The 22,843-nt window shown below is 47.0% G+C and overlaps 1 protein-coding gene across 1 annotated transcript in view; it reads right to left on the bottom strand.

Moving 5' to 3' along the window:
• Nucleotides 1–399: 399 nt before the first annotated feature.
• The window catches only part of LOC124286726 (TATA element modulatory factor-like), a 39,817-nt gene continuing 17,373 nt past the window's right edge, over nt 400–22,843 (bottom strand). Inside the window, 16 exon segments of the mRNA XM_046723152.1 lie at nt 400–2,839; nt 3,954–4,064; nt 4,453–4,578; nt 4,947–5,099; nt 5,240–5,287; nt 5,289–5,318; nt 5,699–5,791; nt 6,218–6,287; nt 19,280–19,472; nt 19,833–19,934; nt 20,131–20,185; nt 20,937–21,113; nt 21,115–21,187; nt 21,377–21,441; nt 21,982–22,043; nt 22,585–22,670. Of these exon segments, the coding sequence (XP_046579108.1) occupies nt 2,816–2,839; nt 3,954–4,064; nt 4,453–4,578; nt 4,947–5,099; nt 5,240–5,287; nt 5,289–5,318; nt 5,699–5,791; nt 6,218–6,287; nt 19,280–19,472; nt 19,833–19,934; nt 20,131–20,185; nt 20,937–21,113; nt 21,115–21,187; nt 21,377–21,441; nt 21,982–22,043; nt 22,585–22,670 (1,468 nt within the window). The 3' untranslated portion in view covers nt 400–2,815.

The following is a 22,843-nucleotide window of genomic DNA, read 5'->3' as shown; positions in this document are numbered from 1 at the left end:
TGTTTACATTACACTGGACAAGTTTCTGAAGACGTATCCAGTGCCCAAGTCTTGCAAGATTCAAAGTGTCATTGTACCCCAATGGTACAGAGAAGTTGGCAGTGTGGCACCTGGATATTTATCATCAGGCAATGGAGATATAACACACTGATATAACAGTAAAAACTCAGGATGGTTATCAAGTGAAAATATGCTAATATTTACACCCAAGGGTCATTGTTTTTATGTGCATTGAAAATTTGAGGATTTTGTATTGTTCAGCAGTACTTTTCATTGCTGCTTGTAAAGAGTCACCTATGTGAAAAACAAGGATGCAATGCATGTATTATCAAATAAGCCTGTATGTTGTACCACAGACAAATGTATTCTGACCTGTATGAAGAGAATAAGGAATGCATGTTATTAATCATTTGTTTTATTTCCCTCTTAAAGAGCATGTTGATCCCTCATTATAACAAATATTCGCTCCATGTGGCATCTCAGACTATGTACAATAATAAATAATTTACATCCAACATATCTCAAAGCAGACCTGTCAAATATCTTGTCAGAATACCACCTGGCTGCTGACATTACAACCAATAGTTATACAGTTACTTGTTTCAAGCACAACTGGTTGCACCAAACTATGCACATACTTGGGACAAACATGTAGAAGCACTTCATTGGATCAACAATGAATCACAGAACTTTGAAAGACATGGCATGTTTAACACTGCTTCACACATTTACCACTGCTGAGTAACACTGAACAAGTCCATTGAAGAATTAGCCTAAAACATAAAATAGTTCAACTTCCAAGTGAAACATCTTTCATTTGAAATATAACATAACAATGATTTTTAAAAAGCTGGTAACCATAAGTGTGAAGACAACTTGACAGACAATATCGGAAACCACACTCGGTCACTGGTATTGTACAGAACTGGAATCAATGTTCAGTCACATGATTAGCTACATGTACCATTCTTGTTCCATGAACACTAAGTTTCATTAGTAATACAAGAACTATTGTTCTAGATCTAACCATCACAGTCAATCTAGATTATACATCTATAAAAAATCATTTGCTAATGTGATTTTCAAAATGACACCGTAGTTTGTGTATTGATTTGTGTGTATAGATCTTATGGTACAATCAACCTGTCTGTGTTTTGAGGTCCAATAAAAATACTACCCATCAAACAAATCATATGGTTGTTTTACCTGAACAAAGTATGTCAATGCAAATCAAGACCCACTGCGTTAGAATCCCCAGGTGTTGTATATCAGTGAACATAACTATGATATTCTATCATTAAGGACTGTCACAATACAGTTGATATCCTGGTGAGTGCGAGAGCAATACCGGTACCTGACAACTCATATTAGGAGTCACACGCCGTTAATGGAAATGAACAGACACCCAATAAAACATTTAAAAATGGCTTGAGCACCACTCATGTACACACTGGCTGAGAATAGTATTTGCTATCACGTTTGTCCTGCCTCCTATTGTGGCAGAGTCGATGTTCTGCAAGGTGAATCATGACTGACTGACTGACTGAGTTTTGGTTTTACGCTGCTTTTAGCAATATTCCAGCAACATCACGGCGGGGGACACCAGAAATGGGTTTCACACATTGTACCCGTGTGGGGATTCGACCGGGTCTTCGGCGAGACGAGCCAACGCTTTAACCACTAGGCTACCCCACCACCCCAGGTGAATCATGACAATGCTGAGAACACTAGCATCAAGTCTTCAACCCTTCACACTGCAGAACGAGGACCAGCCATCAGCAGAACAGGAAACTGACTACTGTGGCAACACACGCTGATGAACAGCAAACTACTCCATACTTTTACCATTTTTGTGTACAATATCCCATACGTTTAAGAATGGACATATTGTGACTTTAACTAACATTCGGGGTCGGTTTATATAGGTTGTCCTGCTGTCTTGGAGGCCCAATATTTTTCCTCCAAGGAATGAATGAATGTTATCATCCATAACAGATTAGTTTGATCTTCATGATATCCTCTGAAATGTGGATTGTAACACTTGTCAACACTATTCTCATGATAACCTGCATATGTGAGATCTCGACATGATTTGTTCACAAATGTAGAATTAGTCAGGAAATGGTGTCATAAGCATAATCAATAGTTGTTAAAACACTTCTACAAATGAAACCATAACTTATCCTGCTTGGTACACCCACATCTATGAAGAGTGTGACAGAAACAATCTTGGGAAACTAAACATCATAATCCATGGAAACTGATTCCAGTTTCATGTCCAGGGGAGATTATTCCTTTCTGGTACATATGTACAACCCCATATTATGCAATATTTGACAAGCCTCATGTACATGAACCCAGTAACTTGATTCAGCAGTAATGGCAATAATGAACATAATAGAAGCAGCAACGTCTTGTAGCATAATATTGGACTGTTACTTAACACAACACCACTAAGTACAGAGCCAGGCTCCTCTATTCAGGGATGGCAAGTTTCTGCTGATCCATCGATTTTTCTCCAAATTGATCAGTTCTGTGAATCGTCTAAATCCGTTGAGAAACCCTGAACCTCCCATTCGATGATGCAATATTAAGTTGTCAGCTGAAAATAGATTTCCCTGTTGCCACTGCTGTCTGTTGCATGTTTCTCATTTCAAGGTACTACTGCAGCCATAATGCTGCATATTTGGTGCAAAAACAGTGGAAGTCTGTGAGCTGTGGTGGGCCTGACGTAGCATCCTGATGGTCAGCAAGGGTCAGCAAGGGTCAGCCTGTTCACATCCTGGTGTTGCACTCGTCCCATTGGTCTCTGTCCTCACTTGGCCAGTAAGTGGTCAATCTGCAACACATTCATCAAACACATTCAGCAGTGTGTTCCTGGTGAGGTGAGGTGAATTAGGTTTAACGTCGTGTTCGAGAATATTTTGCTCATATGACGACGTGCATGCGTGTGTATGTGTATGTGTATGTGCATCTGCTGGTACTAGCCCAGACTTAAGCTGGTTTTATAGTGCTAGCCCACTGAGATACCATGCCGCAGTGAAGCATGAATACCCCACTCATTATACTGACTCCGAGCCGACCAGTCCTTGTTGTACCCATTAATGCTGAGCGCCAGGCAGGGACCAACAAGTACCATATTTTAACATCTTTTGGTATGATGCAGTCGGGGATCGAACCCGCGGCGTTTCGCTCTCCGGGTGGATGCTCTAACCAGACACCACGGAGGCGGTTGTGTTACTGATGAAGACATTCTGTCTCTATTCACCATTTACTGCTGGAGGTCCTATACAATGTGACTAAGGTAGGATTGACTGGAGGGAAAGTTTCACATAGAAAATACTGTGCCCATATACCGATACAATCTTAGGCTTAGACACCATTGGTGTTATCCAACTAGTCCCCTGCTCATTTTATACTGGTCATTATGAAGAATAACTGCTTAGATCAAGTAAAGAGTTTTTACTCCCCTGAAAACCTTGATCCAGCAGGTGTGCTGACACCTGTGTATACCTGAGCCTTGTACATGTCCTTGACAGCCTCCAGGTCCAGCTTGTCTACTGAACACATGTAGAGGTGTTAACACAGTGATGCCCCTTACCTGAGCCTTGTACATGTCCTTGACATCCTCCAGGTCCAGCATGTCTACTGAACAAATGTAGAGGTGTAAACACAGTGATGCCCCTTACCTGAGCCTTGTACATGTCCTTGACATCCTCCAGATCCAGCATGTCTACTGAACACATGTAGAGGTGTAAACACAGTGATGCCCCTTACCTGAGCCTTGTACATGTCCTTGACATCCTCCAGGTCCAGCATGTCTACTGAACACATGTAGAGGTGTTAACACAGTGATGCCCCTTACCTGAGCCTTGTACATGTCCTTGACAGCCTCCAGATCCAGCATGTCTACTGAACACATGTAGAGGTGTTAACACAGTGATGCCCCTTACCTGAGCCTTGTACATGTCCTTGACATCCTCCAGGTCCAGCTTGAGCTCCTCGGTCTGCTCCACCTTCTCCCCATACATCTGCAGCAGGGCATTGTACCGCTGGTCGAGATCCTGGGGACACGAGTCAACAGTTTATCATACTGGATACATCTCCAAATCATGTGCAGGGACACACTGCACATTGAACACATACTGTCAACATTGATGACATGTGTCGACCAAATCAGCGAGCCTGACCACCCGATCCCGTTAGTCGCCTCTTGCGACAAGCATGGGTTGCTGAAGATCAATTCTAACCTGGATCTTCATGGGTCCCTGGGTACTTGTAAAAAAAATGTCAATGACTTCACATACTGTCTATGTAATCATTAGTGCACAAAATGATGTAGACCTCAAGAAAAGGTAGTCTATTATTTGGAGTGGCCTATATTTTGGGTGGGTTGAGGTAGGGTGAGGGAGGGTGGTATGTAATTGTGTTTCCAGCTCCTAGTGCACATACCCTGTATTTCTCTTGAAGTTGTGGTAGTTCATGCACCTGCTCCTCTAGCTCTTCATTCTGATTGGTGAGATTTACTAGTTCCTTTGCCATTGACTCGCGGGTTCTTTCAAGTGATGCAATTTCACTCTGAAAATTCAATATGTCAACTGAAAAATGTTTCATTACATCTGTAAGATACATGAGCAGGCAAATATTTACTTGAGGAATGAGGACTATTTTTTACGGATATACAACTTCTTTATTCTGTATAGAACACCACCAAGGTCATCAAGAGGAACCAGACTGATTTCAAAACCCGAAAATTACTTTGTGGTCTAAGGCACACAAGTGGCCCGCAACCTGTTTGAGCCTTACATAAAAGATATAACTGAGTCTCTGTCCCTAGTGAGTGAGTAAGTTTAGTTTTACGCTGCACTCAGCAATATTCCAGCTATATGGCGGCAGTCTGTCCCCAAGTATTAAACATGGATGCAGGACAATGATAAGATGGTCACCTGTAGTTGAATGATCTCTCCCTCTCGCTGCTTCAGCTGTGACTGCAAGTTCTCCAACAAGGTAGCCGCTCCACTTTGCCTCAGACTCTCATACAGGTTCATCTTACTGCCGTTGGGTGATGACAACATCAGCGTCCGCTCCAACAGATCCTCCTGCAGTGTGCATCACAGGGTGTTATACAGGATCCAAAACTATCACAATTCTTGTGTTGCAATATATGTAATTATTAAAGGGAAACAATTCTTACAACATGACGTACCTGTGGCAGGACGGGGAGGTACTCAGGGTGAGCCTGGAAGCTGCTGACACTCTCCTGTCTGGACACCGACACTGGCGAGGGGTGTACCCCGGGACTTCGGACGTTCTCGCTCCTGGAACCATCATATCAACACTATTTGTCTGACCTTCTATTCCGACAATGTATCAACAATTGCTACAATACACACTGTAATTTTACCTTAAAGGTAAATCATAAAACCGGTACAAGCCCACTGAAACCTTGCATGGTCCCAGATATCATTGTCTGTCCACTGGCCACCTACAATAACTGTGTGTGTTTATTTCCCCAAACAATATCACTGTGAAAATATCACTCAGTTACAATTTTCATCTGTGATGGAGCAAAAATAGCAATCGATAAAGAAGTATTATAACAGCTCGGTCATAGATTTAACCATATAAGGGTTGGCCCCCAAACACAAGGTCAAAGACAGCTGTGAAGTCCCTAATCCCCTCCCCTGTCCCTGCCTACCATCAGCCTAATCTGGTCATCCATCATAGCGACTCTCTTCTTTTCCGTTTCAACTTTGGTCTTCTCCATCTCCACCTGCGTCTCCAGGAACACCTGCAACATCAACACCCTCGATCAATCAGTGTCTGGTCTACCATGAATATCCTTACAACTTCCAAACATGGTGGCATCAAGTCAACACAACGACATAGTGGAATACACAGTAGATATGAATGACTCACATCATGCTTCAACAACATTCCTCTTGTTGATGAACTCCACACAGTTCAGTGGTACTTCAGCTATATGATGACCATACTGACAGGTTACAACATGCAATGAACAGAGTCGTACTATCCAATCCACATAGTTATCTCTAGACTCCCCACTGGGCTAGAATATGTGAAGCCTATTTCTGGTGCCCCCTACACTGTGATATTTCTGAAAGCCAGTGGCGTAAATCTACACTCACTCTCTTACAAGAAGCACCTGATGCTGGGGACATATACTCTACTGTGGAATCACCTTTCCTGCACATACCTTGTCTTTCTTGAGTTCAGTAATCTCCTTTGACAACTTGTTCTTGACAGCATCAACCTGAGCCATTTCACTGCAACCAACATTCATCATTATGGTCTTCAAGCAGAAGTAGCATTATTGACAATCATGTCATTTTCTGACTAAAATTGATATTTTAAACTTATCCTGACTCATGCTAAATGCTTGTTTCCTACTCCTTGCGAAAGATAGTGGAACACTTGAAATCCCTTGAAGTTCCCTTCTAAAAAGCGGATGTAAAATCACTACTCACCCACGAGTTACCTCCCTTGCCCCTTTGGCGCCCTTTTGGTCACCTGACCGGCCATGTTTGTCACTCTCTCCGTATGTATCGCCCGACACCCGGATTTACAGGGAAATCCAGAGTACTATAAGGGGGGAGGTTGGGAGGGCTGACCTCATAAGTCAGGATAAGTATAAAATATCAATTTTAGTCAGAAAATTACATATTTTTCCTTATCCTGACTCATGCAAATGCTTGCAGAATCCGTCGGAATCGGTGGTGGGTCAGGCCACTTCTGGATTATCTGGCTGTTGATTTACGTCCTGTATTACCCCCCATGGGAACTTATGACGCCACTGCTGATGATTCTGTTCTTTCAACTTCCTCAGATGAGACTGGGGGGAACCACAACTTGTCAGATTTCTTCCGAAACTTCTCCTGACATTTTCGTGTGGATTTTAGATATACTAATGTTCCATTAGTTATCTATTGCAACTCCATCTTTTGATGCGCGCATCAAGTGGAGATGCGACCCTTCTTCATGTACGAGAATGTCCTATACAAGTACAGGGTCTATCACTCATGCTAGCCTGTCCTAGACGTGTGCATGGACTTTAACCATTTGCTCTCCAGAGCGTTGGTTTTCACAAGTAACGTGATAAAAGGGTGAGATTTTTCTCAGCGCCTTTGTGGAACTGTTAGTTGTTGTGCTACAAAAAGTGGCCCAAACTGGTGAATGCCTGAGACGTCTTCGGTGGCAGTGTCTCTGAGGTAGTGGTTGGCAAACACCGTGTCCGATTTCCAAAAGGCAGCCCTCCATTATTGTTGCAATTGAGCAGTTTCCATGCAGAGCAAGATTAGACGCTAGGGCTCTGTCTCAGTAGATAAGGGGATGAATAGGTGCTTGAATTTTCGTCTCCTTGTTTTTGTCCTTTGTAGGTAGACTTTTATAAGGATAGATCCTATGTATCCTGTGGCCCAAGGACTGTAGAGAGTGCTGGGATGTGGAACTGTCTGTCAGGCTGGCCGGGCAGTTGGTTCTTGGCAATAAAATCCCATCTCAGTCCTAGATGTACGATGTCACAATGTCTTGATTCAAATCGTGTTCGTTCAAAGTCCAGAGCATGTATTTCTGACATCCGTGCTGCTGTTGCTAGGGCGATCAGGAACAGCGTTTTCTGAGTCAGTAGTTCAAAGGATGTCCGTTCTAGAGGCTCGTAGGCATCACTGGTGAGATGTTGTAGAACTATGTTGAGATCCCAGGCAGGAGCCTTGAATTTCTTTTGTTGGTCTTCCAACTTGAAAGAGCGTAGTAGTGCCAGTATCTCTGGTACTTTGGTCAGCTTGACACCTGTCTTCATGGTGATATATTACCTTAGGTTTCGGGGTGTTGTACCCTTATTCCCTAGGCAATCTGTCTAGCCACTCTGGTTCTGGGGATGATGTAGCTAGATGGATAATCAAGGATAAGTCCAGTATGGTGTTCAAGTCCTGTTTATTGTAGCATGAATTCTTTCACAAAGGTCCTCAAATATTTCCTAGATTTCCTGGTTTACATACATCACATATTCACACATCTCCTGGAAGAACTTGTTGGTTTCTTTCACAACTCCTAAGTTACAATTTCATCTGAGCCATTCTCTCAATATGCAGAGAGAACCTCTCAAGTCAACGGCAGGGCCCAGTCTCTCCCGCTCTCTCTCAGTCAGATAGTTTTTAGTTCTCTTCACAATTTCTGGGCTCCTCCCCCCGAAATGATGTCCTACCTCCTACAGAAATGACTCATATCCAATCTTAATAATTAGTTACTTTCATTAGTCCCTTTCGGAGACTTTATTTGGTACCATCAATTTCTTCCAGTGATAAATGACATTTCTAGTTATCCTTAAGCCATACATCAACCCAACGTTGACATATCCGACTAATATCTCAGACTAGTAGATACTTAATCAAATCATTTCATTTCCTATGCATGCTCCTTTATTGACAAACTGACCAAACTGACCATCTGTATCCCAAATGTCCATCCACCCAATTTGTGTATAAACACCAGTTTGAACGTTTCACCCTCATTGATGTCAATTCAGAGAATTTGTTATTCCCCCAAGAAAAGTGAATCAATAACAGTTCAGTTAGCTTGGTCAACGCACTTTCCCAGTACATTTACCCTTCTGAACTTAACTTCAAATTTTCTTTAAATATTTATAAAATGTGTATAATGTTTTCAACTCTACTAAATACCCTGGTTATAGATAACTGTGCTGAGAGCAGCCAGGTATGTTGAGAGTGTTGAACCTTTTAAGTGTCTCGTCTGTCGCAGATGACAGGTATTCCGCCACTTGAGGATGGGTTGCTTTTACCGCAGTAAAGCCTTTCCTCGTTGCATACTGTTTAAATCTCTGCCATCATGTAGATGTTCAGGTCATCGACGATGCTGAACAGGAGAAAGCTGAGTTGTAGCAGTCTTCTTGATCTTGTTGATCCTTGTTTGTTGATGTAGAACGCTACTGTGGAGTTGTCCGTGTGGACCATGAGCCTTGCGTTCTTTAGTACGCTGGGCCAGTGTTGTAAAGTGTTGATCACTGCTTTCATCTCCAACAGGTTGATGTGCAGACTCTGATCCTGACTCGACCACTTCCCTGCTGCCACTTCTTTGTCGAGGTGGGCCCTTCATCCTTGTAGCGATGCATCTACGTAGAGATGAGTGTTGCAAACCGGCTCTGACAAAAAGGTTCCCCTGCAAACATCCGACTTCCGAGTCCACCATAGGAGGTATCGTTTCAGGCTGTCCGGTAGAATCAGCGGATCCAGACTGTCGAGATGGGCATTCACAAATATTTGTAGTGGGCACAGTTGTAGTCTCCCTCTGCGAGTCATGTCTTGAGCTGAGGTGAGTAGACCGAGCATGCGTTGCCAAGCACGTAGTGTCAACGGAGAGAGCATTGCTTGAGATATCATATGTTGTATCTTGACCCAACGATCCTCTGGGACAACTATGCAATTCACCAGCGTGATGAGTCGTATTCCTAGAAATTCGAACTAACCTGTAGAGGTTTAAGATTCTTTGAATATATTCCTCCTTGGGGTACTTATAGGCATTTAAATGTCCATTTAAATTCCCTACGACAGTTGTAACAATATTTGAATAAAATATTTACAAAACAAAAACTACGTTTTGTCTTGTGAGACCACCCTTACAGGGCCTTCCGGCCCCCTACAGCCAAGAGCAGGTAACTCTAGACCGTAACCTCGTACCTCACTTTCCATGCTGAACGAAGTCAGACAGAATGCGGAGGGAGGTGGTGATACCCAAGGAGGAATATATTCAAAGAATCTTAAACCTCTACAGGTTAGTTCGATTCTTTTATATATTTCCTCCTTGGGGTACTTATAAGCATAAGACAGACTCCTAAAGACGGATCTCAGGAGCGCATTCTGTCTGCTTAAACACCCCGACAAGAAGTGGAATTTCCCAAGTTAATTATAGCAGAAAAGGCACACTTACCCGGTCACGTCCACCAAAGCCAATCAGGCGGGGCATGAGCCAGGGTCAGGGTTAAACGATATAAATTTGTCCAGCTTAAACCTCGCTAATGCAACGAACAAGACACACCCTCCTCCTTCCCGTAATCTACTCGAAGTGAAGATAAGGGTCCCGCTAATAAACCCAGAAACGAAATGCCGGAATATGAACAGCAAAGTTTCCAAGGGCAGTTTAGTCTAGAGCTTCGGTTAGAAAGCAAGAGACATGGGAATAAAAACCAGCACCACATAAAACCCATCACCAAGGGAAAATGTAACAAGATTTGTAAAACCCAACACCAGTGTTAAAAATTGGCAGATAATGGTTCACACAATAATGTTTTAAAACCTCGAAAAGCTCAATCGCTAGAGAGGTGGAACCATGCCCACTGGAGAGAACTGACTGACCGAACCGAGCACGCTCACTGGAGAGTCTGTCAAGTTGGTAATGACGGATGAACGCATCGACGGCTCCAAATAGCCGCCGAGCAGATCTCTCCTCAATGGGCAGGGCTGCAGCGTAGCTGTCGATGTAGCTACTGCCCTAACCGAATGAGCTTTCAACCCAACAGGCGGATACCCTGTTTGAGTATAACTCATATGTATGGCAGAGACAAGCCACCGAGAAATGGTCTGCTTGGTCGCCGGAAGACCAGCCTGAACCCCCGCCATAACAACAAAACAATTGGTTACCCTTACGGGTACCCCTTGTTCGCTTGATATAAGCCTGAAGTGTCTTACGGACATCTAAGACGTGAGCACATCATAGAGAGGTACCGGACAGGGAAGGCTGTGTGAAAGCTGGGAGCTCAATAGGCGCCGCCACATGGAAGGGACTATCCTTCTTAGGACGGTAAGTCTCAGGCAGCCGAATGCTAACTCTGTCTTTGTGAAAAACAGTAAGCTGGATCGGGCGACATTGCGTGAATATCGCCAACCCGCCTGCCAGAAGTCACCGCCACAAGAAACCCGCCTTCCACGCCAACAGCTGGAGGGAAAGAGACGACAGATTGTGAAACAGTGGACCGGACAGCCAATCAAGAACGATTGACAAGTCCCACGGGGACTAATCCGTCCGGACAACCGGACGGATTCTGTCCACATCTGCTAAAAAGCTGTACAAGAGGGTGCTGCCCCAAGAGAGCACCGCCAACAGGAATATGAAACGCAGAAATAGCCGTGAGAATATCCTCGAACAGTGGAAGCCGCTAGACCGCTTCCAACCGAGACTGGAGGAATTCTAACACACAGACTAAATCTGTAGAAAAGGGATCAAGAATCCCCTGTTGACACACCAGCGCTAATAACAGGCCCATCTATCCTCATATTGAACGCTTGTCGAATCCCTCCGCCGGCCAGAATTGTGTCTGCAACTGGTGCAGGAATTCGCCGCATGGAGGCGATCCTGATAGCGGCCAAGCCACCCACTGAATCCTGGGATTCGGGGGGGGCCCGCTCTGGGATAGGAGGTCCGGTCGAAAAGGTAATAGAACAGGAGGCTGAGCCAGAAACCTGAGAATTACCGAAACCAGCTTTGTGGCGACCAAAGGGGTGCCAGAAGCACAAGTAGCCGAGCTGGTTGTGCGGTCAGCTGCGACAGGACCCTGGAAATCAGTGGTATCGGGGAACGCCCACAGTACCCTGTCCGTCCAATCTAGCTGAAAAGCGCCGTTGGTTAACGCACCCGATCCGAATCCGGAGCAAAACACAGGAATCTGGTTCGTCACCCCAGACGCAAACAGATCCACCTGGAACGACCCAACAACTGGGAGATAATCCCGAATATCTCCCGGTCGAGCATCCACTCGTGGGGGCTAGTATACGCCGCGAGAGAGCATCTGCACAGACGCTGTCTACCCCGAGATAAACAGGCAAAACCCGAATGTTGAACTGATCGCACCACAGTAGAAACTGCCACGCCCCTGAAGGAGCGACGGAGACACTGTGCCGCCTTTGCTTGAGAATGTAAGACATGGCCGCTTTGATTGTCCATTTCTAGACGAACCACACGGCCCTGCACCAACACCCGAAGCACTCAACACCTTATGGACTGCTCTCAGTTCTAACACATTGATGTGTAGGCTGACCTCCGCCCCCGACCAGAGGCCGGAGGCTGAGTGCTCGCCCAGGACCCCCAACCTGTGAGGGAGGCGTCCGCCTGAACTGAGAGGGAAGGTGTCGGGTGTCGAGGGGATCCCCTGGACAAATTCCCACGGCGTCCGGCCCACCATCGCAAGTGAGGGATTAACCACTCTGGCGCTATGAGCATAATCTCGTGAGCCCTGCGAAAGTGGGACCACAGCTGAGCTAATGCTTGCTGAATTGGTCGCGATCCTCAAACGCCAAGACGCCAAACCACGCCCACTGTCGCCATGTTGCCGAGCAACCGAAGCCATGTTCGGGCCGACGCAACGGGTGACTGGAGGAACTGTAACACAGTCCTCCGGACTTTGACGATGCGGTCCGGAGCAAGGGAAACAATCCCTAGCGCCGTGTTGAATCTGGCTCCCAAGAATATCAGATCCTGCGTCGGAACGAGGTCTGATTTCTTGAGATTGATAATCCAGCCCAGTGACACCAGAGTATCCAGCACGCACAGTGTGGAGGCTCTGCTTAACTGAGGCCCTAAGGCCCGTAGAAGCCAATCGTCCAGGTACGGGTGACAACACCTGCCCCGAGACCTGGCTAACTGAGCTGGGATTAGCATAAGTTTGGTGAACACCCTTGGCGCCGGGAGATGCCGAAGGGAGCACGCTAAACTGGTAGCACGCCCCGTCAAGGAGAACCGGAGGTACTTCTTGAATTCGGGGTGCATTGGAACATGGAGGTATGCGTCTTTGAGATCGATTGACGTAAGCCAATCCCCTGTCTCGACGGAGGAGATCACTGACCTGAGTGTCTCCATCCTGAAAGACGGCACCTCCAGTAATTTGTTCAGCCCTCTGAGATTCAGAATGGGTCTGAACCCTCCGTCCTTTTTGGTCACGAGGAAGTAGGTGGAATAAAACCCCTCTTCTCGCTGACTCACAGGAACCACCTCGATGGCCGCCTTGGTCAGTAAAGACTGAACCTCGGCACGGAGGACATCCGCCTTGTCGCGGGGGGTCGGCACAGGCGTATGCCGAACCCCGGAGAAGGACGGAGGATCGCGCCTCCACTGTGGCAAATGGCCATCCCTGAGCGTGGACAGGACCCAGGGATTTGAGGTGGCTGCCTCCCACTCCCGGAGGAATAGGGACAGCCGGCCGCCGACAGGGACGTGTGGCAAGAGGCAGTGCACCCCCACCGTCGGCAAGTCTCCGCTTGCGTGAGTGGGGGGCAACAAGGGCTCTGGGGAATGAATCAGTGGGAAGCCGGGCTGGCTTCCCCTTGCCCCGAAAAAGACTGCTGCGCTGGAGCAGGCTTGCCCCTGCCTCTCGTGGCGCCTGCTCTCGCTTGGACTGCAAAGGGGCAGCCCACTTAACAACATCCTTCGCCGAGGCAGAAGGGTAAGCGGACGCAAGCGGGGAGGACCGATGGCGAGGAGCGGAGGGCTGCTCTAACAAAGGCTTTGAGTCCTTAAAGGTAGAGACAGCCTCCGCGGCCTCCCTTACCACCTGCAAGGCCCCAGGGAACAGGGAAGATCCCATGGTATAGGGCAATGACAGTAGAGCTTGCTGTGTGGCCGGCGAATACCAGGCCACAGACAGCCACAGGCGGCGCAAGCCCATGACGGCATTCCATCATCTGGCTGGCACAGCACCGAATGCTGTCCCGAGCCAGATGCGCAGTGCACGCCCGTTAACTGCCGTGCGAGCACCGACTCCGATGAATCGGCACCGCAAGCGCTGTGGGCCACCAGCTGTCCCTGCAACGCAGACAGGTAGGCTGAATGGACGGCTACTTTTGCTGGGCCGCGCACCAGTAACATTCTTCGAATGACCGGTAGGCAGACTTCAGCGGCAGTGACGTACTAGCCGGAAAAGGGGGGAGGCGCCTGCCCTGCCTGGCCGAGGCCAGGGAGGACGAAGACGACCCTCCTAACGCGTGACTGAGGCAAAGACGCTTTTCGTCCACCACTGGTGGTTCAAGAGCGCCTCCTCACCTAACTGGTACCGCCTGCCGACGCCAGGCAAATCAAAACGCCGAAGCGAAGTACCAGCCAGGAGCGGATTCACCACCTCACTGACCAGTGATGGGAGAATGCGTGGCGCACTCTGCGACCCGGTTAGGTGCGAACGCCTCCCCGGAGCCGAAACTCCGCTGGGGTCGGGTGCCGGACGGAACAGCCACCTGCGGCAGGACTTCGGCGATCTTATCCCGAACCTGCCGCAGTGACGAGGCAAAGGAGTACGGCACACCCGCCTCCGATTCCACCGTCCCTTCCTCCTCCTCCATATCGACCTCGCAGAATCCTCGGCCGCCATAATCTCAGACTCCTGAGAGAACGCCGAGGAGAGACGCCGAGGCAGGACCAGAAAACTCATAAGGTCAAGAGGAGCCAGGGGAAAACATCGCCTGCCGGAGGAACCCACACCAGGTCGCCGAGTCGCCCGAGAGGAACCTGCCGCAACAGGCTTCCCGGGCAACCCAGACTGGCTGCCAGGCGCCGAGGTATCCCCGAACTGGTCGGCGCCTAGGCGACCGCCAGTCGGGACACCAGGCAATGACAGGGGCAAACCTGTATCGCCGGCACCAGGCACCTGTGACAGACCAGTGCATAAAGCCAGGTCGCCACCAGACGCCGAGGGCATGCCATCACCAGGGCCGAAGCCAGGATCAAGCCGCCGGGGGGCTGCTCTCGAGCCGGCTTCGGGCCGCGCTTAACCCCCAGATGTGTCAGCCCCGCCCCCGACGACCGGCGCGCTGAGCTCCTTACGGAACCCCGCTAACGCCGTATCAATCAGGGACTTGACTGACGACATCTGCTCCTGGAAAAAAACGGTTAACGAATCAACAGGAACACTTTTTACAGGTGCTGAATCAAGAGGGGGGGTGGCGGGTACAGAGACGGAAGCAGTAGGAGATGCAGAAGGGGCATGAGTGCGTGAAGACGAAGCCGCCTTGGTCGCCTTAGCTTTCTTGGGAGCCGGCTCCGGCGGGGGAAGCTGCCCCGTGGACCCCCTTTTACTATGGGAGCTTTGGACAGGGGATCCTGTGCCCAGAGATCACCCCGCCAAGCAGGTTGCCGTGAAAACAGCGTGTCTATCCGCCGCTCGAATGGTTTGGGCGAGAACATGGCACATGCCGCACACCCTCTTCCTCATGTTCCTTCTGCACTAAACAGCGTAAGCAGACCTCGTGGGTATCCCGTGCACGGGAATTGCAGCAAGGCACGGCACAGGGTTTAAACTGCAACAAGTAAAACCTGTGCAGCAATCTACCCTATACCCACATACAAATACATGTAAAAAGACGCATGGGTGACACAACTAATGCGACAAACGTAGCATGCAGTTGACAACCTAGTACACACTGCAGCATAACTAACAATTACGGTTTTTTTAGCGTAATATAGAAAATGCGAGCAGTAGACATACGCCCTACACGTACAAAGATACAAATAAAAAACCACTAAAACCACCTGTAACATTGAAAAACCACATGGGAAACCACATGGGAAACCAATGAACAGGAAGGCTAGCGAAGGGACCTGTCCGCCATCTTGACACGCACTAGCGAGCCGACCGCGACAGGTACCAAGTTACAACGAGAAATTATGAATGGAAAAATTCAGAAAAAACCTCCAATTCGCCCATGCAGGGAAAAAAGAGAACCATACATACAGTTGCAGTTTCTGAAACACTCATAACTCTCTTAGTCGCAAGGAAAAACCTTCTGGTATGGACCCACGTCTTGTCATGGAAAGTGAGGTACGAGGTTACGGTCTAGAGTTACCTGCTCTTGGCTGTAGGGGGCCGGAAGGCCCTGTAAGGGTGGTCTCACAAGACAAAACGTAGTTTTTGTTTTGTAAATATTTTATTCAAATATTGTTACAACTGTCGTAGGGAATTTAAATGGACATTTAAATGCCTATAAGTACCCCAAGGAGGAATATATAAAAAAGAATGAAGATCCTGTTTCGGCTCCAGTTCCGACTTGAGGAGATTTACCAGCCATCCTAACTGAGTGAGAAGCCTGATGGTGAAGTCTAGTTGCAGTCTGAGTTGACTGGGATCTTGGGAACTTGAATTCCGTCGTAGACGTAGACCTCGACGATGTATATGTGTATATATCTGTATATCATCTTGAATTTTGCTGGTCTGCAAAGGTACTCCTGGTTGAACTTCCTCATGTTGTAGATGAGCTGAAACTTCTCCTTGGATTTCTTCTTCGGTACCAGGAAAATTGGGGTGTAAAAACCGGGCATGATGAGATCTTGATTTATCTCTTCTGCTGCTTCTTTGTCGAGTAGAGTCTTGATTGTGTCGTCCAGTTTCTCTGTCTGGTCGGCTGCGTATCTGAAGGCCATTGGGTTGCTTGTAAGCAGCGGGGTGGCTTCAAACTGTATCTTGTACCCATCTGCGTAGTATCTGGGATACGTAGTGGTCCTGTAGTATTCCCCAATTCTCCGAGTACCGTTGAAGACGTCCACCCACTGTTGAAAGTTGTACAGGAACGGCTGGGGGTGGAAGACTCCAGTCAATCCAAACCTGTCCTTCAGCGCTTGGTTCCCCTGGCACCCCTGGGTGCTCGGCCTCTTCCGGGGTTACTTCTGGGGACTCCGGTTGGGCGACGAAAAGAACCTCTTCCTCCTCTTGAGCTGGAATACTTCTTTTCTCTGGCTCTATGGACTCCTGCAAACTTGGATTTGTTGGAGTAGCGCTGGGACGTCTGGCGAATCACATTTGCCAAGGTATCTATGGACTTTATCATCATGACCTCCCTTGATTCGAGTGTAACCTCTTTGGTGACTTCTTCAATCACTCCCCCGAAGATGGATGATGCTGACCATGGGGCTCTGTATAAGGACTTGGTGAATCCATTAGCAATCCATGAGGTTACTTCCATATCGGAGAATATGACTTCACCTTCTTCCTCTGATTTAGACATCTTCCGCTCTGATGATTCACGACGACGTGAGTCTCTGTGTGAAGATCTGTATGACGAACTGCGTGCAGGTGAACGATCCCGATGTGATCGTGTATCCTTCCTGGAGTCTTGAGATGTTTCTCTAGGCCTTCGTGAAAGTTGATTCTTAGACGTAGTCTCCCCTCTGTAAGATGTGGAGTGCCTGCGCTCAGGTTCCCGATGTGCGTCTGAGTCCGATGGTGATGACGACCCGTATCTACGACGTCTGTAGGGTTCAGGAGAACGCTTCGACCTGCTTCTGTGGGGAGAATCCTTAGCGGTTCCTGAGCTGACGTTGGTGTTCACCCTCCTAACTTCAGAAGGGGAAGATCGTCGGGTGCGTGAGCCTTCATGCAGGCTTCCCTCTTCTTCCAAGTGCGTTGGAGAGATTGCTGAATCTTCACGCAGGCTAGTAGTCATCGTAGTGGTCTTCGTAGCAGCTTTCTCCTGCGCGAAGCGACGTTCCATCATCTGGTCTGTAAACTGTTGCATGAACAGTCCCGGGTTGAAGTTCTGCGATGTCTGATGAGACTGCTGCAGGATTGACGATGCTTCTGACAACGATGAAGCATGTTCTAAGGCACGCTGCACTTGTGAAGAGTTGATGCTGCTGCTGTCTCTGGTACCCGATGTCTGCGTTGATAGAAGGTCTTCTGTCAATGTCTGCGCTGATAAAGTTGCTGATGTAGATGTAGAAGCAAGCTTTGTCTTCTTGCTGACGACTGTGACTTCAGGTATGAGGATGGGGGGATCATTATACACGTCTGCTTCTTCCGGAAGTACACCGTAGAGCTGTGTAGAGTGAGTGAGTGAGTGAGTTTAGTTTTACGCCGCACTCAGCAATATTCCAGCTATATGGCGGCGGTCTGTAAATAATCGAGTCTGGACCAGACAATCCAGTGATGAACAGCATGAGCATCGATCTGCGCAATTGGGAACCGATGACATGTGTCAACCAAGTCAGCGAAACTGACCACCCGATCCCGTTAGTCGCCTCTTACGACAAGATAGTCGCCTTTTTATGGCAAGCACATGGGTTGCTGAAGACCTATTCTACCCCGGATCTTCACGGGTCAGCTGTGTAGAGACTTCGATGAAGTCTTAGGGTAGTAGCCTTCTTCTTCTGTGTTGAAGATCTAGCCTTCTTCTTCTGAAGAGCTCAGCTCCATTGACGATGATCTCTTAGCTCCAGGGTTCATCACTGGCACAGCGACCTGCCCCCGTAAAACGCTCGGCAATTCACTGGAATTATGAACATCGGCAGCAGTAGTTAACACACGGTTATCAGCGCAATCACTCGATTTAGACATGACTTGTGAATACCTTCTTACCCAGTCCTTTGCACGTCTATGAATGGAATAAAGGTAGTTATTAAATTCAAAAGTGGTTAAATCCAGACAATGTTTACAGCGAGAGCTGAAAGAACATGAAGTAGTGCAATCAGGACATAATAAATGTGGGTCAGCCGCAGACAGCTGGTACCTACAAAGAACACAAGTTTTCATCAAATGTAAACACGATGAAGAAACATGTCAAACAACGTATAATTTAGATCAAATTTCAAACCATATAGTAGAATACAATCCTAAAAGCCATATACAGCAATAATTTTGATGTAAGGTCCAAAATAGAAAAGGATATGTGCTGTGTAGGGACCCAGGTGCTCTCACAGCCGTCCTCAAGGGCAAAAGGAGAGAGTGACAAAACATGGCCGGTCAGGTGACCAAAAGGGCGCCAAAGGGGCAAGGGAGGTAACTCGTGGGTGAGTAGGGATTTTACGTCCGCTTTTTAGAAAGGGACTTCAAGGGACTTCAAGTGTTCCACTATCATTCGCAAGGAGAAGGAGACAAGCTTTTAGCATGAGTCAGGATAAGGAAAAATATTATTGTTATTCTCTGAGCCATCACCAGTTTCCTGTCCATCAGCTTGAACAATACCGGTGGTATCCCTAAAAACAGTAGTGTAGCCCCACCTTCGACTCATTACATAGCTTTAGTGCATGAAAAATAATGGCAAAACAAGGAACTATTTCATGCAAATATAAACATATGGACTCGGAAGGTAGATTAAGAAAAAATCTTCATCACTAAAAGTCACGTTTTTGTTAACAAAACAGGCTGATAGTCAGTTTTTGTAATAACAAGGCTCCAAATGAAGAACCATTGCATACAAAATCACCTGTGTATATATAATTACAAATATCACACCAATTTAACAAAATATTGGCAGGCTACATTTGATCAACTGACTTGAGTTTCGATTCCTCTAACAGTTCAATCTTGGCCTTGTCCATCTCGGCCTGTGCCAGGAGCTGTGACTTCTCCTGCCGGAGCCGAGCTGTCTGCGACTCCAGTGTCGACAGGCGGATGTTTTGTTCCATCAGCTTCTCACTCACTGTCCTCTCCTTCTCCACAGCCAGAGCTAGCTGGCTCTGGGCATCCGCTGCAGGAGGAGGTCACTCAGTCAGTCAGTCAAGGTTTGGCTCAATGGTGCAGTTATACTAATGTTTGTTAGTCAAAGTAGTAGGAGACACAAAGCATTGCATACTGCTGATACAAGAATGGGGCAGACTAACAAGTCTCACTACCGGTAATACCCTCCACTGGGACCAATAGTACCAATTTGTCATGTCTTGAAGTAATACAGAAACATACAATAAGAAAGACTGAGGGAAACTATGTGTATATCTGGAATCCCCTATCACATTAATCACATTAAACTTCAAAACCAGACTGGACTTGATGGCTAATGGCAAGTCAAATTATCAAATAAGTTTCTTATGTTTTCAAATTCCTCACTCACCCAGCCTTTCTGTGATGTTGCGCTCCACCTTCTCCCAGGACGTGGACTGTGCGGTGTAGTTGGCCTGAAGGTTCTCTATCTGTCTCAGTAGCGGTCGAGTAGCTGGGAGCAGGGAGGGACATTGTGTCATTTTCACAATATGTGTGTGCATGTATGTACGCCAGTTTTATACTGCTGATCAACTGAGATACCACGTCACAGTTAAACATAGATTCCCCCCTCAATACATACAATCCAGACAATAACTTCATATCAATCCTGGAAACTCATGGATGCAGTGGGTCTACACTGAACCTACCTGATGACACACTGTGGGACAGTTCCTGGGTTCTGGCCTCGTCCTCCTGCAGTTGCTGGGAACAGAACATATACACCGTATGTACAACTGTGTCTACGTCCCAACTCACAAACTGTACAACCATCTCTACCTCATAACTCACAAACTCTATGTAGATCTACCTACTGCATACAGGACATACATCCCTGACATCATCTGTAGATCATAGATCTGCCCCACACCCATGACACACCATCTGCAGATCAGAGATCTCATTAGCTGGGGATCAGAGATCTCCAGTACACAGATGACTCACCATCGGCTCAGTGGATGTCTCCCCACACCCCTGACACACCATCTGCAAATTAGAGATCTCCAGTACACAGATGACTGAACATCTGCAGATCAGAGATCTCCCCTGCGCCCTTAACATTACCTGCAGAGTCTAGATCTCCCATGCACCCCTGACTCACCATCTCCAGATCAGAAATCTCCCTACATCCCTGACTCACCATCTGCAGAACAGATCTCCAATGCACCCCTGTCTCACCATCTGCCGAACAGAGATCTCCCTACACCCCTGACTTACCATCTGCAGATCAGAGATCTCCCCTACACTCCTGACTCACCATCTGCAGAGTCTAGATCTCCCTACACTCCTGACTCACCATCTGCAGATCAAATATCTCCCATGCACCCCTGACACACTGTCTGCAGATCAGAGATATCCCCTACACCCCTGACTGACCATCTGCAGAACAGAGATCTCCCCAACACCCCAACTCACTGTCTCCAGATCAGAGATCTCCCCAACATCCCTGACTCACCATTTGCAGATCAGAGATCTCCTGTCTGAGCATGTCCTCCCTCCGGTTGTGATCCTTGTCCATCCTGGCCATGGTGAGTCGGAGATCCTCTATCTGCATGATCAGGGCCTCTCGCTCCTGCTTGTGCTTCATCTTCTCATGCTCCATGTCCATCTTGAGAGCCTCACGCAGACACCTCCTCTGCACTGAGGGCAGCCTCTTGGGCTTTGCTGTCCTGGGCTGCATTCATCTTGTGGAGGTCGGCAATCTCTCTAGGAGGACAGATGTTAACCATATGAGTGAAAGAGTTATGGATATCACACATGCGACAGATAGGTCCAACCCAAAAGTCGCAATTGTAGCTTGGGATCATCATGTATAACATCAACAGTGTGACATTAAACAACATACAAAGGCTAACAGCTGGAGCCAATACTACCCAGCGTCTTAGCAACACTTACTTGTAAGCATTCTCCAGTGCTGTCTGAAGACTTCTCTCCTTCTCCTGCACGTCCTCCTGCTCGCTCTGTGGAGATAAATACTTGTAGAATCACTAAACAGGGGACCAGTATGACACTACTACTCCTGAATTCATTAACAAGGGGCATATAATGTAAGTGTCGACACACACAAAGCTAACCTACTGATGCTACAGATGTTTATTTCTCACATCATTAACAATATTTGTGACTGAATAAATTGGGTTTGTAACACCATTTCTTAACAGTTGTCCAGCTGCATCCCAGCAAGTCAGATTAATGAGGGATGCAAGCTTGGACCTATACTGCTTTGGTGACACCAGTCAGAATACATTTGGCACTGACAAACCAAGAAACATCATTTATGTGGACTAGCATTTGATCTGGTTGCTGGTGTGACCAAGGGAAGTAACTCTGCACAGTGAACTGAATCTTAGACAGCCTTATTGGTGTCACAGGAACTTGAAAGCTGAGACAACAAAAAACCTTTAGACATGATACTGGTGTGTTTTTTTTAAAAAGAATTTCATAGTTAAATTATTCAACCACTGCACATCCAGATTTTGGTTTCAGCACTTTCTCCTCACCCTAAACTTCAACAACTCCTTCTCTTGCTTCTGAACAGCATTGTTGAGCTGACTGATAGCCTCTGTAACAAAGGGCCACCATGAATATACAAAGACACAAATCATTCTAGTTTTCATAAATAACTGGAAACTCCTTAGATTGCTGTTAACGAATTCTAATACATTCTGTTCTTTCTACCCTGGAGCCAGTTTACAATGTAAGACCACATAACCAGCAGCTCGAAGGACCCCACACCTGTGCCCTGACGTAACCTGTTCCCACAGCTGTCTAGCAATGTAAAACTACACAGACTGTATGGAGAACAGCAAGTATAGATTTCAACTTGTCCTGAAGGTGTTGTCAGAATTGGCCTTTCAGCATTAACCTTAGTTTCAAGTTAGTCATTACAGAATGTGAACATACAAGATGATCTTGTCCAGTAACAGGTGAGCATTTGAAAATGTGATGTACAATTGTGTCTTAACACCTGTTCTGCACATATTTCAGTCAACTTGTGATGGCATGTTAGGCAGTCAGAAGTTCACACATTACCATCAAGGGACAGATGTCTTTGTTTGCCTGTATCTATTACTCCTGATGGAGTTGGGTGAGACACCACATACCTATCTGCTTCTTCTCCAGGTCATCCTTGGCGTCACACACCTTGCGCAGGTGCTCCAGCTCCGTCTTCTGCTCCTCCAGATTCTTCCTGTGGACACACAGTATACTGTCAATGTCATCACTACAGAGTGGCTCCAATATGTATGTGAGTTAGCTGGGCTTAACACTGCTTGACATACACACTGCTTTAACAGTATCTCAGCTGATCATACCATCTAAATGTAAGCCAAGAAGATGAGATCAAAATCTGGGAGAAGCTCA

Source organism: Haliotis rubra, unplaced genomic scaffold, assembly GCF_003918875.1.
Source record: "Haliotis rubra isolate DU_JTF1 unplaced genomic scaffold, ASM391887v1 Scf39, whole genome shotgun sequence".
Taxonomy (NCBI): Eukaryota; Metazoa; Mollusca; class Gastropoda; order Lepetellida; family Haliotidae; genus Haliotis; species Haliotis rubra.
This window is presented reverse-complemented; position numbering and strand designations above follow the sequence as displayed.